The sequence below is a fragment of the Sus scrofa genome, chromosome 8 (genome assembly GCF_054392235.1).
Source record: "Sus scrofa isolate SSC_HxYL_T2T_F1_AM1 chromosome 8, Sscrofa_HxYL_maternal_Yorkshire_Landrace_v2.0, whole genome shotgun sequence".
NCBI lineage: Eukaryota > Metazoa > Chordata > Mammalia > Artiodactyla > Suidae > Sus > Sus scrofa.
The window spans coordinates 122,505,439-122,518,812 of NC_139390.1; the positions used below are offsets into that span (position 1 = coordinate 122,505,439).

The 13,374-nt window shown below is 38.2% G+C and overlaps 2 protein-coding genes across 6 annotated transcripts in view; one reads left to right on the top strand and one right to left on the bottom strand.

The window, feature by feature from the left end:
* GSTCD (glutathione S-transferase C-terminal domain containing) overlaps nucleotides 1-9,790 on the bottom strand; it is a 129,196-nt gene extending 119,406 nt beyond the window's left edge. For both annotated transcript variants that reach the window (XR_014813254.1, XM_021101711.2), the window contains exon 1: nucleotides 9,560-9,790. Coding sequence is in view for 1 of the 2 variants with exons in the window: in XM_021101711.2 (XP_020957370.2) it covers nucleotides 9,560-9,761 (202 nt within the window). In the remaining variant the exon portion in view is untranslated. The remainder of the gene's footprint in view (nucleotides 1-9,559) is intronic.
* Nucleotides 9,791-9,843: 53 nt separating this feature from the next.
* Nucleotides 9,844-13,374, top strand: part of INTS12 (integrator complex subunit 12) — a 31,362-nt gene continuing 27,831 nt past the window's right edge. For 3 of the 4 annotated variants that reach the window (XR_014813256.1, XR_014813255.1, XM_021101712.2), the window contains exon 1: nucleotides 9,844-9,932. The gene's annotated coding sequence lies outside the window, so the exon portion shown is untranslated. Of the gene's footprint in view, nucleotides 10,301-13,374 lie in introns of all 4 variants that reach the window. The other variant, XM_084973282.1, reaches the window with a different exon arrangement.

Genomic DNA, 13,374 nt, shown 5'->3' on the forward strand with positions numbered 1-13,374 from the left:
AATTGAAGTGGTTATAGGCCTTAGAATATAGTAATTGTGAAGCTAAAATAAAAGATGAATATTTTAAAAAATTTTCCTAGAAATCTGCAAGGATTTGTGACAGATATAATTCTATAAAAATTTGTTCTTGGACTGAATCAATGGCTTTCAAAAGAAAGATTTCCACCCTGTGCAATTAAGTAGTCTTAAGGGTGAGTTTATATCAGCTCCTTTAAAATGAACATATTTCAAGTGCTTTTTTTAAAATTTTTTATTACTCAAATGAATTTATCACATCTGTAGTTGTATAATGATCATAACAATCTGATTTCACAGGATTTCCATCCCACAGCTCAAGTGCTTTTCAATAGAACCCTTCCAATCAAGTACTTTGGTGGGAACAAAAGATGAACAGGATAGGACTTAAGAAATAACTAAGGGGGGGAAAAAAAAGGATGGAATTCCCTGGTGGCCTAGTGGGTTAAGGATCCAGCATAGTTACTACTGTGGCTTGGGTGGCTGCTGTGGCGTGAGTTCTATCCCTGGCCTGGGAACTTCCTTAGGGTGCAGCCAAAAAATAAAACAAAACAAAAAACATGACTGAAATAAAATTTTTAAAAAAAGAAAAAAGAAAAAGAAATAACCAAGAATACATAGGGTTGTCTGGGGATAAAAGCTCTGAGAAGCTTGAACAATGCTGATCCTTCCATACCACCTCTGTTTAATGAACCTAAAATATAACAATGGGTGAGGGGATATATTTATTTCCTGAGAACTGGATTCTCCTAAGTTGGATTTTGATATGTGATGAGCTATTACATGCTAAACACAAAAGAAAAAAAATATTTGAAATTCTCCATAACTTAAACATTGATAAGTGAGGTATGGCCAAAATCATGTTCCTTATTTTCCCCCTACAATCGAAATCTGTTCCTCATGTTTCTTTCTCATTTCAGTTAATAGATCACCATCCTTCTAGCTGTCAGGCCCCAAACCTAGACAGTCATTCTTAATTATTCTTTTCTTTCACAACCCCATCACAAATCCACTCAAAATTTATTTTGGCACTACATTCTACATATATCTAGAATTTGATTATTTCATCTCACCTTCACTGCTTCCACTGTGATCGAAGTCACCACCTATCTTGCGAATTACAGCAACTGCCTCCTATCCCTGCTTTCCATCCTCTAGTCTATTCTCAACATAGTAGCTAGCCAGAGAGATAATTAAAAATGAAATATCTCTCCTCTGCTCAAACCCTTTAATGTGATCCCATTCCACTCAGAGAAAAGGCAAAGCTCCTGCAAAGGTCTACAAAGATCTCTTTCATCTGATCCTCTTTCTATGTGCCTGAGTTCATCTCATCAACTCTCCTCTTTTTCTCACTGCTTCAGCAAATGTGACCTGTTTTGTTCTGTTTCTTCTAAACAAAAGGGCCTTTGCACTTGATATTTCTAGTGCCTAGAATACTTCCTCACCTCCTTCAAGTATCTACTCAAATATCAACTTCTTGAGATGTCCCAGGCTACTGTATTTAACTTGCAAACCCCAATTCCCATTCTCCCTGAAAAAAAAACTTTCTATCCCCTTCTATGCCATTTTTCTTTACAGCATTTATCACTATTATAATATACAATATATCTATTTTGTCTTTCACTAATAGGATGTTCCCTGAGAGTACACATTTTTCTATTCACTGCTATGCCTAAAACAGGGCCTGCTGTGTGTGTGTGTGTGTGTGTGTGTGTGTGTGTGTGTATAATCAAGAAGTAGTGAGTGAATGCATGGGTGAATGAAAGTTGATTATTTTAAAGATACAAATACAATCTTGTGGTCAAATTATTAGATGGGTGTTTTCAAGTCATAATCTTTAAGACTTTAACCAATTAAAACTTTATGTTTGCTTTCTACATTTCTTGGTTCTAAAATGCCCCATGCTCTAATCCATAAATCAAAATTCTAAAACTGACACTAGATGGCACTCTTTAAAAGCATTTGCTATATGATAGGACCATGGCATATTAGAGAAAAATTATTTTAAATTATTAAAAATTATTTTTAAAATCTTCAAAAAGTACACATGCAACTCTTAAGTGTATTTGAAATATTAGTGTACTCTGAATTTTAGGGTACTAAAATTTACTAAATTTCCTTTATATTCTAAGTTCCTTAGATTTTTGTTTGTTTTAAATCAAAACAAAATAGTCAAGTACTCTTTAATCTTCTTGGTCTTCAACTTTCTTTAATTAAAGGGCTAATAATCCATTATAACAAAGGGATATCGTTAGTATTGTCTTGGAAAACCTCTTGATAATGCAGGTGATCACTAGTATTTTATATTTCTTTTGTTAAAACATAACAGATCTGCATCATGATTTGTTAAAAGATCATCTAAGAGAAAATCATCCATGTAAATTGAAAGTAACAATGCTTTAACCCATGGAAACCATTTTCTCCCTGAGCTAACATAAATACCTTTTGGATGTTTTTTCCCCCCTGCCTAGAGCTGATTTTAAAACAAAACATTAAAGGGCATTTGTTAAAGCTCACAGGCAAAAGAAACCAATGTTTTGTAGAAAATTGGCAGTCTCTTTGGAGAGTTTGCCCCTGTATATTTATAGCTGATTAATTTATCGATCATCTTAATTCCCTTTGCTGACAGTGGGATACTATAAAGAAGTCCCTAACTGCTTCCCTAAGAAGTAGATTTGAAAGAAAACATAATCAAAATCCTCATTTGCCCAGCAATGTGGGAAACAGTCATTAGAGACTGGTCTTCATATCACTTAAAACACACACACACCACACACACAAAACCAAAGAGACTAAAACATCATGCTATTTTACAGCTTTTGATTTAGGATATGTAGAAATATTTTCAAAAATTATTTGCCACTTCCCGAGGCACATCAGAACTCTGAGAATTAACTTTTACACATCCTATAAACTTTTTTTCACCGTGAGCACTTAATAAATGCTACATGCCAACAAAATAGAATAGCAATAACCTGCCCTTGGACATATCTAAAAATTAATGCGATGCCTGAGAGAAAATGCAAAGTGCTGTTGATTCTTAACATAATTTATGTTTTTAAATATAGATGTTGGTGTTTGTTTTTTTCCTTGTAGATTAAAAATGTTACTTAATGATCTTGGAATTAAAAATTACTCTCCCTGGGCAATTTCTCCACATTAAGAACTACTGTAATTTCTAAAATAAATATGAAGTATTACAAAATCAGTAAGAAATTGGTATCTGTTTTTGGCTTGTACTACATCTTTAATTTTTCCAAAAAAAATAGAACACAGTTTTTGCTTAAAGTTTGCAAATACCATAGGCAAAAAAAACCCCTTCTTTTCTTTTTTCTTCTCCATTTCTACCTAGAGAATCCATTATTTCACTACTTCTATGTCACGAGCTTTAATAAGGTAGATACTATAGAATCATCCTCTGGGTCTCCAAGGCACAGAGCAGGGGCGTAGCTCTTTTTACTCCATATTACATTCCTGCCAAGCACAGAGGTAGTGTGTATGTCATTTGCTCTTTCTCAGCTTTGACAGGTGCCACAACCACAGGGACTCCTGAGATGGAGTGAGAAAGCAGCAGGCAAAACCACAAACTTGAGGAACTGAATAGAGCTGATATAGTGTGTATCTCCTCCTCACACAGGCCAGTTTGTTTGGAAAAGTTGCAGAGGGAATAAACAGGTGAAAAGAAAAGATTTAAGCCTCGGTTTCATTACTTGGTAATCTTCAAAGCTATTTTTAAACAAATGCAGTAGTCACAGGTTTAATATTTTAGGAATTTAGACTTTTTTTTCATTCTCATTCTCATCAACATATATTGGCTTTGATAAAATGAAATATTTAACACATGAAAGAGGAAATGAATTCTATAGGTGTTTTATCTGAACCCATTTTACTATGTTACTCCGCAATGTATATAGAAAGAGTAAGAAAAAACACAATAGGGAGTTCCCATCGTGGCTCAGTGGTTAACGAATCTGACTAGGAAACATGAGGTTGCAGGTCCGATCCCTGGTCTCACTCAGTGGGTTAAGGATCTGGCGTTGCCGTGAGCTGTGGTGTAGGTCGCAGATACAGCTCGGATCCCATGTTGCTGTGGCTCTGGCGTAGGCCAGCAGCAACAGCTCTGATTAGATCCCTAGCCTGGGAACCTCCATATGCCACGGTTGCAGCCCTAAAAGGACAAAAAATAAAAAATAAATAAAAACACAATAAACACTGAAAATAATCATACTTCTCTGGAGGCTGGAAAAAAGTATGCTCAAAATTCAAGTCTGGATCTATGACAACTAAATATTACATAGATAAATAGATAAGATATTTATTAAGACCAAGAAAATAATAACTGCAACAAAATATTAACCAATTGTTTTTTAAAACAAGAAATCATCACTCTGCCTGGAATTCGACAGGAGCTTTATATTAAATGAATGAACAAAGAATACAATTCTAAATAGTATCACGTAAATTTTACTGTAATCATACATTACTTCTAATCCTCCCAATCCTTAAAAATACATTTTACTTCCATTACATGGATAAGAACTGTACTTCAATGCAAAAACATTAATTGAATCTTATAAAGGGATCTTATTGGAAAACATTAAGTAATAGGTATTTTTCTAGTACAAATAGCATTACCTCACAAACTTCATAAATTGAACTATCTTGTAATTTTATTGCAGCAACAATCTCACCAAAGTGAAAATCATCAGAAATTGTTATTCTAAGCAATTGTCCTTGATGAAAACCTCCACTCATGTGACAATTCTCAGCACTGGATTAAATTTGACAATTTCTTCCTAATTCCCTTTATTGGATCCTCCTCAGACCTCTCAGTGACCTGTAACTCAGTACTTTGTCCTATTCTCAACCTATACTTACACCTTTGATTACTGGCCTTCAAACTTAATCATGCCACACAATAAGAAATTATAATGAAAGTCATTATACGCTGAATAAAACTGAAACAAAAGAATCACGAAGCAATACCCTTCTACATGAGATGTACCTGTCAATTTACTCCACTTTTTCTTTCTTCTCCAGGGTTATTTTTTTAATGCTGGTTACACTCACTAAATTGATTCCATGACCCGGAGGTCACAACTCACGCCCTAACAGCACTGTATGAGATGACTTACAGTGCCAGAGGTTTAAATATTGTCTATGACTCCTATATTTATCTCAGCCACAACATTTCCCCTGAACTTCAGACTCCTATATCCTACTTGACATCTTCACTTGGATATTTTTCTAAATCTGTTCCTCTTTCCTGAAGTAGTCCCCTTCTTGATAAAATAGCAACACCATTTACCGAGATGTGTGGGCCCATAATTCCGAAGTCTCACTCAGCTCCTCTTTCCCCCTCTCTTACTCTACTATTTCTACATTTGAAATATACGCAAAATCTAATTTCTTGGCGCCTCTACCAGTATCACCTTGATTTAGGGCATCACTAGCTCTTACAAAGACTACAGCAAAATCCCACTAACTGTTTTCCTCCACTCTCTACACAACAGTTCATTCTTCAACTACAGTCAGGGTGATCTTTAAAAACCTAAGTACAAGCATGTCATTTTGCTCACAACCATCCAAAGGCTCCCCAGCACACTTGAAATGAAATCCCAATTTCCTATCATGGTCTTTAGGACCTGATGTGACCCTAGCTGTCCTTTTCTGACCTGATCTCCTACTTCTCCTCCCTCTGGCTCACTTCCCTCTAGCCAGTTCTTATGTTCTGGGAAGATGTCAGCAATATTTCCACACATAAGAATTTTTTTCTTGCTATTCCCTCTGCCTAAAATGCTATTCTCAAAGATATCTGCATAGCTTGCCTCTTTATTTCACCAAGGTCTCTGAACATTCAGAGCAGTTTCTCCTGACTACCTGAATTGAAAAAGCACTCTCATCACTTCCAAGCCCCTTATCCTGTATTCTTTTTCTTTATAGCCCTTATTACCTGATGTATCTCCAATGTTAAATAGTACTCAGATTTTATTTCAAGGAATATATGAATGAATGCATGTACATAAAGGAAGATCACTAATCCCTATGATGACACTACTATTGAGAACTTTAGCCTTGGTACAACATGATCTTCACTCTTGACACTATTCTTTCTCTTCCGAATAAATAAATCTATTTTAAGAGCAAATTATGTATGAATTAAAATGAAGAAACAAGGTCACCACTGTAAGGTCAATTAAAAAAAGTATAACTAAAGTGCATTCGAATTTGCAAATAAACAAAGAAATTTTGATGTGTATTGATATTTGGGCAAGAGACCTAGGAACATAACTAGATTCTATATACTTAGCAAACAGAATATTCATACACCAAGAAATACCAAGTAATGGATAAGAGTCTTGACTCTGGAGCTGCCTAACTGGGTTCAAATCCTGGTTGTGAAACTTAGTAGCAAGCAATGTAAAACATTTCTGTGCTTTAGTTTTCTCATTCACAAAATGAGGTAATGACAGTATTTATGATATGTTACGAGAACCAAACAATACCTGTCATATTAGTAAGCTCCTAAATAAATACTATTATTATTTATTTATAATTCATCCCCAAATTCCTTATCGATTGACAGTGTTAAAAAAATTATTGATTATGCTTTATATCTCCAAACTGCTCAAGAAAAGTAGAGGATTCATGCTGAATTGAAAAGGTTTTCTCCAAACAAATATTGAAAAAAAAAATCTGTTTGTTACTGAGACTGAAAGCCAGGGAGTCACAAAATGCCAGAATATAAATGTGATACCCTAAGAACACTTTGTTCAACACTGCTTATATTATACAGAATAAATCTTTCAGAGCAGATTACAAATATGAAAAATTACAAACTCCTGTTTTTCTTAAAGATTCAAATTTAAATTTAAACCAACTGAAATTTCCTACTACATCAAATGTTCAACATTATGAATATTAGAACTTAGCTCATGTTTTATAGACAAAAATAACCATATTTGGTTGCAAACCTCATTCTATTTTCTTTTAGTAATATAGATTTAAAAAGAAAGGCTTGGAGTTCCTGTTGTGGCGCAGTGGAAACAAATCCAACTAGGAACCATGAGGTTGTGGGTTCGATCCCTGGCCTTGATCAGTGGGTTAAGGATCTGGTATTGCTGTGAGCTGTGGTGTAGCTGGGATCCTGCGTTGCTATAACTGTGGCGTAGGCTGGCAGCTGTAACTCTGATTGGACCCCTAGCCTCGGAAACTCCATATGCCTCAGGTGCAGCCCTAAAAAGCAAAAAAAAAAAAAAAAAAAGGCTTGCCCCTACAGAGTTAGATAGCAACTTACTACCTATTTAATACCTAGATATTAAAAGTTAAACAAGAAAAGAAAAAAAAAAAAAAAAAAAAAAACAAGCTATTACAGTGCTCATTACATGTAAAGATACATACTGTTAAGGTTTAGAGGATAAAAGCCTATGATTAAAATTAGCTATTTTCTTATCTGGGCAAGAAGTGAAAAAAAAACAATGTTTGAAAGTAAAAAAAAAAAAAAAAAACTTACTATAACTTCAGCCATAAAGGAAGTGTGTCATCCTCTCTCTGGAGAATGAGAGAATCATCTGTTGCCATAGAATCATAATGCTGCAGCTAAGACTGACCTCATAATTAACAGAGATCCAGAGCATGAAACACTAACGTGTTGGAAACATCAGCAAGCCCGAAATATAATTACTGAATCCCCACAGCAAACGATACTTATGCTTATTATGAACTAAATGGTTTAAATCCTTGTTTCCCATGTACCACTCATAACAAAATTAGTAGGCTACTTTAAAAAGCTGAACATAAAAACAACAAAACAACATATGCTAAGGAACTGTATATGCTACAGATGTTTTAATTGACTAGCCTCAGAATTTGTTGTTTCAAGGTCTGCTAAATTGTTGCTGTTAGAAAATCCAATTAGATACACAGTTATTCTTATTTCAAATGGCAGTGGATACAAAAGCTACAAAGTAAACACCGGTTAAAATAAAAGCAAAATCAAACCCCACAAAACACTTGATGAACCCACTACTATATAAAAAGTTTAAGTTCGAATTTTGTTTAAAGCAAACAGGTAACAGAAGTGTAAAAAAAAAATTTCTTTTCAAATCTCACTGACTTTCTCGCAGATTTATTTTGGAAGTTAGGCCTCTTAAAACAATGCCTTCAAACAATTTCAAATAATGAGTATGCTTAAGGCAATCATCTCAGTAGAGTATATTCTCCACCAGGTAGTTAAAAAAAGTCCCAGAGCTTAATGTTGGATTTATTAAATACAACAGCAAATCAATCAATTGAATTTATAGCAAAGAATTTATTTTCATAATATTTAAATGGCCATGGTTAATGTTTATATTGTCACACCACTAGTCTTGCCAGCTTTTGCATTTTTCTCCTTTAAACACTGTTCCTAGATAAGCTTAGAAAAATGTAAACATACTCTACCTTTCTTAAATAATTTAGCACAAGATCTATTATTAAATGTTGGCAAGAACTTATGACAAGGAATGGGCTCCCGGCATTAAGAGATCATGACCTTAAGAGTATCGGCGGAGTTCCCATTGCCGCGCAGTGTAAATGAATCTGACTAGTATCCATAGGATATGGATTCAATCAGTGGGTCGCAGATCCCACCTTGCCCTGAGTGGTGGTGTAGGTCACAGACTTTGCTCGGATCCTGAGTTGTTGTGGATTAGGCTGGTGGCTATAGCTCAGATTCCACCCCTAGCCTAGGAACTTCCATATGCCTAGACTGTGGCCCTAAAAAGCAAAAAAAAAAAAAAAAAAGGGGGGGGGGAATAAGGGGAAAAGGAGTTCCCGATGTGGCTCAGCAGTAACGAATCCGACTAGTGTGCATGAGGACACTAGTCTGATCCCTGGCCTCAGTGGGTTAAGGATCCCATTGCTAGGGCTGTGGTGTAGGTCGGCAGCTGTAGCTTCCATTGGACCCCTAGTCTGGGAATTACCATATGCCAAGGGTGTGTCCCTAAAAAGCCGAAACAAACAAACAGTCACCTAATCCCAAACCAAGTAGAATTGGTGTGGGAAGTACGTGTATTAGTAAACGTTTCTGAAGTAAAAGCAATTTTCATGCAAGTTAAACCCAAACTTTCTATAGGAGTTTAAACCAAAGTGAAACGCTACTTTGATGGTAGTGCAGAAACAAATCGCCCAAAATGTAGGGGGTTCTTTGGAGCAACTGTTAGGTAGTATTCACATACTACTGCTTTCTCCAATGAGGAAGGGCTGGAATAGAAAACTCAGTAGAAAAAAAGATAAAAGTTAAAAGAGTGACCCAAGAGGTCTTAACTACACTTAGCAGCAAATGGCGAACGACCGAACAGACTGCTGCAACTGGAAGCTGCTCCTTTCCCCTTCAGTAAATGAAGCCATGGGGACTGGCCCTGGAAAAATTGCGAAGGGGCCCGGACCCCTCCACTCTTCCCGCCCTTCTTCGCATCGTCAACCCTGCCGGTCCCTGGATGAAAGAGGAGTCTTTGCAGGGTCTTGAGGACTGAGGAGCCGGCGGCGCGAGCGCCCTCCTTACCTGGTCGCAGAGGCGCGGCCAGGCAGGGAGGGTGCGTGAACGTGTCAACACTGGCCGCCAGCGCATTCCCGCCCCGCCCGAGCCGGGTTTCCCGAGGTCGCTTTAGGAAGTCTTCGTCCGCAGACCGCTCGCAGCTCCACGCGGCAGGGAAAAAAACAACAGAAGCAGCGCCGGGGAAACAGCAGCACCTGCCGTCATTCATAATCCGGCGCACCGGAAGAAGGTGGTTACGTCACTTCCTCCCGTCGCACAGTGAAAACGTTCCCCAGTCGACCCTGCTGCGGGAACTTTTGTTTTTCCGCTCTCCCGGCGGGCTAGTGCTGGGACCTGTTCGTCAGGCCACCGGGAACGGACGGAGCAGCGGGGCGGAGCGGTGAGTTGCGACGAGCCCCTCGGTTCCCAGCCGCCTCTGGGAGGCTTGAGACCTCCGCGAGGGGTGAAGTGGGACGGTAGTACTGTGCGGTCTTAGTTTCCTCGCCTCTTGTGAGGAAACTCATAATTTGCAGGCGGTCGAATGCCCAGTCTGACCATTCTCCCCTTACAGTTGGGGTCGTGCTTCCCCCGAAGGTTTTGCAGGCTGGGGTCAGCGGACCGAGGTTACAGCCCCAGGGATTGGGACCTTGGAACCCTGTCTCGGACCTTCCTCGGAAGGTTTTGGCGACTTCTCTGTGCAGCTCCCTCTGCCTCCTCTCATCTTCATTGGGCTCACTTGTCAAGACCCTTCCCGATGTTAGGCCTTCGGTGGGTCTTGCCTTTGATCAGAAGATTGATATTCCTTTTCTGAGTGTCGTTTTTCAGATTTTCTGTCGGTTGGTTGGTTTGGAATTAGGTTCTTTCCGCCTGTTGTCGTTTCCGGATGTGTGCCTAAGGTCATCAGTGTAATCCAGGGCCAAGATCCAGGAGGAATAAAAAGGGCAGTATCTTTAAAAGGGTATTTATTAGGATGAGTTGCATGAGTTTGCAAAGGGCAAAGCTTTCTAGAGCCGTTATTGAGGTGGCAACCCCAATATTGCACTCTGCCTGAATAGGTTCAGCTTCCTTCATCTCGTGCACGTGAAACTCCAACTTTGGACTTCTTTTAATGTTAGCTTGTAAGATAGATAATGGGATCTAGAGGAAAGCATATATTTATATATGAATACCCAATTTAGGTTGGAGAAATCACAGAAGCCCTAGAAAGTGACATTTAAAAAAACCCTAGTGCATTCACTCAACAAATATTTTTGAGAATATGTTAAATTCCAAGCACTAGGTATGTAACAGTTCTGAATAAAAGAATTCCCTTCTTGCATGGAGTTTACAGTCTAGTGGGGTTAATGAATTTAAATCACATGGAGGATTGGGTAGAGAGTAATGCAGATAGGAACATTGTACAAATCCCATGTCATGAAAAAGGTGTTTTCTGCTTTGTATTGTTTTTGCTTTTTTGATATTTGAGGGCTTGAGGTGGGATTGGGGGTGGGAGGAGTCTGGAGGGTGGTAATAGCTTTGAGTTTCTTTTTTGTTGCTTATTGCAGAGGGACTTTGGAAATGATTAGAATTGTGTAGAAGGAAAAAAACTATTATCCTTTGATCTCTAATAATTCTTTGGCCATTATTTTTTGGTACTTTACAAAATACAAACGTGATGGTAAAAAGATAGCCTTTCCCCTTAAAGTAGTCAGAGATTTATAGAGAATATAACAAATGTGCAAAAAAAAGAAAACAGAAAAAAAAAGACTGTGGTTCAAGGTAGAAAGTTCCAGTACCTTGAGAATGCACTCCAAGATTTCCCAGGGGAGGGCAAGATTATTATTATTATTATTTATTTATTTATTTATTTATTTATTTATTTTTGTCTTTTGTCCTTTTAGGTCCGCACCAGCAGCTTATGGAGGTTCCCAGACTAGGGGTCCAGTCGGAGCTGTAGCTGCAGGCCTCCACCACAGCCACAGCAACGCCAGATCCAAGCTGCGTCTGCGACCTATACCACAGCTCACAGCAACGCATGATCCTTAACCCACTGAGCGAGGTCAGGGATTGAACCCGCAACCTCATGGTTCCAGTTCAAATTCGTTTCCACTGCGCCATGACGGGAATTCAGCAAGATTATTAGTATTATTGGGTGAGTAGGGTCCTCATCAGTACCCTCATGGGTCTTGATAGGATATGGAAATATGAAAATGGGTAAAAAAGCTCTCCAGACAGAAAAAAAATTGAGAAGTAGCAAGTCCAGCTAATGATTCTGGTCTATGGGAGATCTGGAGATGAAGAATTAGTTTTTGTGCCAGTTATTGAGTCTTTTTTTTTGGGGGGGTGCACACCTGAGGCATATGGAGGATCCCAGGCTTGGGGTCGAATCGAAGTTACAGCTGCCACATTATGCCACAGCCATAGCCACACAGGATCCAAACTGAGTCTGCAACCTACACCACAGCTCACAGCAACACCGGATCCTTAACCTGCTGAGCGAGGCCAGGGATCAATCCTACAACCTCATGGTTACTAGTCAGATTAGTTTCCACTGAGCCAGAATGGGATCTCCTACTGAATCTTTTTAAATGCTAGGCCAAGAAGTTAGGCTTTATTTTAAAGGGAATGGGAAGTCTTAATTTTTGAGGAAGAAAGGAAGCAGGGAGGGAGGAAGAAGAAGGAAGGGAGGGAGGAAGGGAGATAGGGAGATGTGTTAACAGGAACATTAATATGGCAACAGTATTGAAGTCCAAGACAATCACTAGATTATTGCTACAGTGCAAAAAGCTGATAAAGACCTGAATCTGAGTAGTAGCAGTGGAAATGGAAAATAGCAACAAATGTGAGAAATGTTGAAATATAGGAATTGGGGAGGACTCAGGCAAAAATGTAGGCCTCAGGCCTGATTAACGGAGAGTATGTCATTTATTGAAAGAAAGTGCGGAACAAGGAACTTTGGGGTAGGAGATATTCATAATCTCAATTTCAGTCTTTATTGAATTTGAGAAACCATTGGGACAATTAGGTAGACATGTCTACTAAGCAATTAGAAATATGGGGTTTGAGCTTAAGAGAGATCTGAGTGGGAATAAACATATGAAATCATCTGCTCTACTGATGATAGTTGAAAACATAAATTAGCAAGGAAGAAACTGAAGAACTAAAGAAAACAAATAAGGACAGATACTTTGGCAAAAACCAGAGCAACGGAGATGAAAAGATGAGCCAGAGAAAGAGTAGCCAGAGATAGAAAAGGAAAACCAGGAAAGCTGAGTGTAATAGAACTCATGGAGGGGAAAGGTGTTTGAAAGGGAAGGTGAATAAATAATATGTATTAGCTTGGCCAGCATTTACTGAATGTCTGCTATCTGCCAGGCACTCTGCTAGACACATGGGGTTCAGCAGTAGGTAAGATCAGTCTGGTGCTGGCCCTTGCATTCCAGTGAAAAAGACAAACCCTGTTTACATATTTAACTGTGTAGTAACTATGATTGCATTAGTACAGGATATTTTGCGACAGTATAACAATAAGACTTCTTGTTTTGTTAGGGGAACGTGCAGACTAGAAGGATAAGATGAGGCAAAAGAGGTGAGGTAAAAAAGAGTATGATGTGTTGAAAGACTTGAAGTAAGTCATGTGGTTACAACAGAGAGTGGGAATAGCTTGAGATACTAGGTAACATTTAATGAGCAATTGTACTTTGTGCCAGGTACTGTTGTAACTACTTTACATGTATTACCAGATCATGGAGGGCATTAGAGACATTTTAAAGAGTCTTATTTTTAACTTTTAGATGGTAAGAAGAGAAAAAGAGTATTTTAAGCAAGTGGGTGATATAAAAAGCATTGGAGGTGGACAGGGG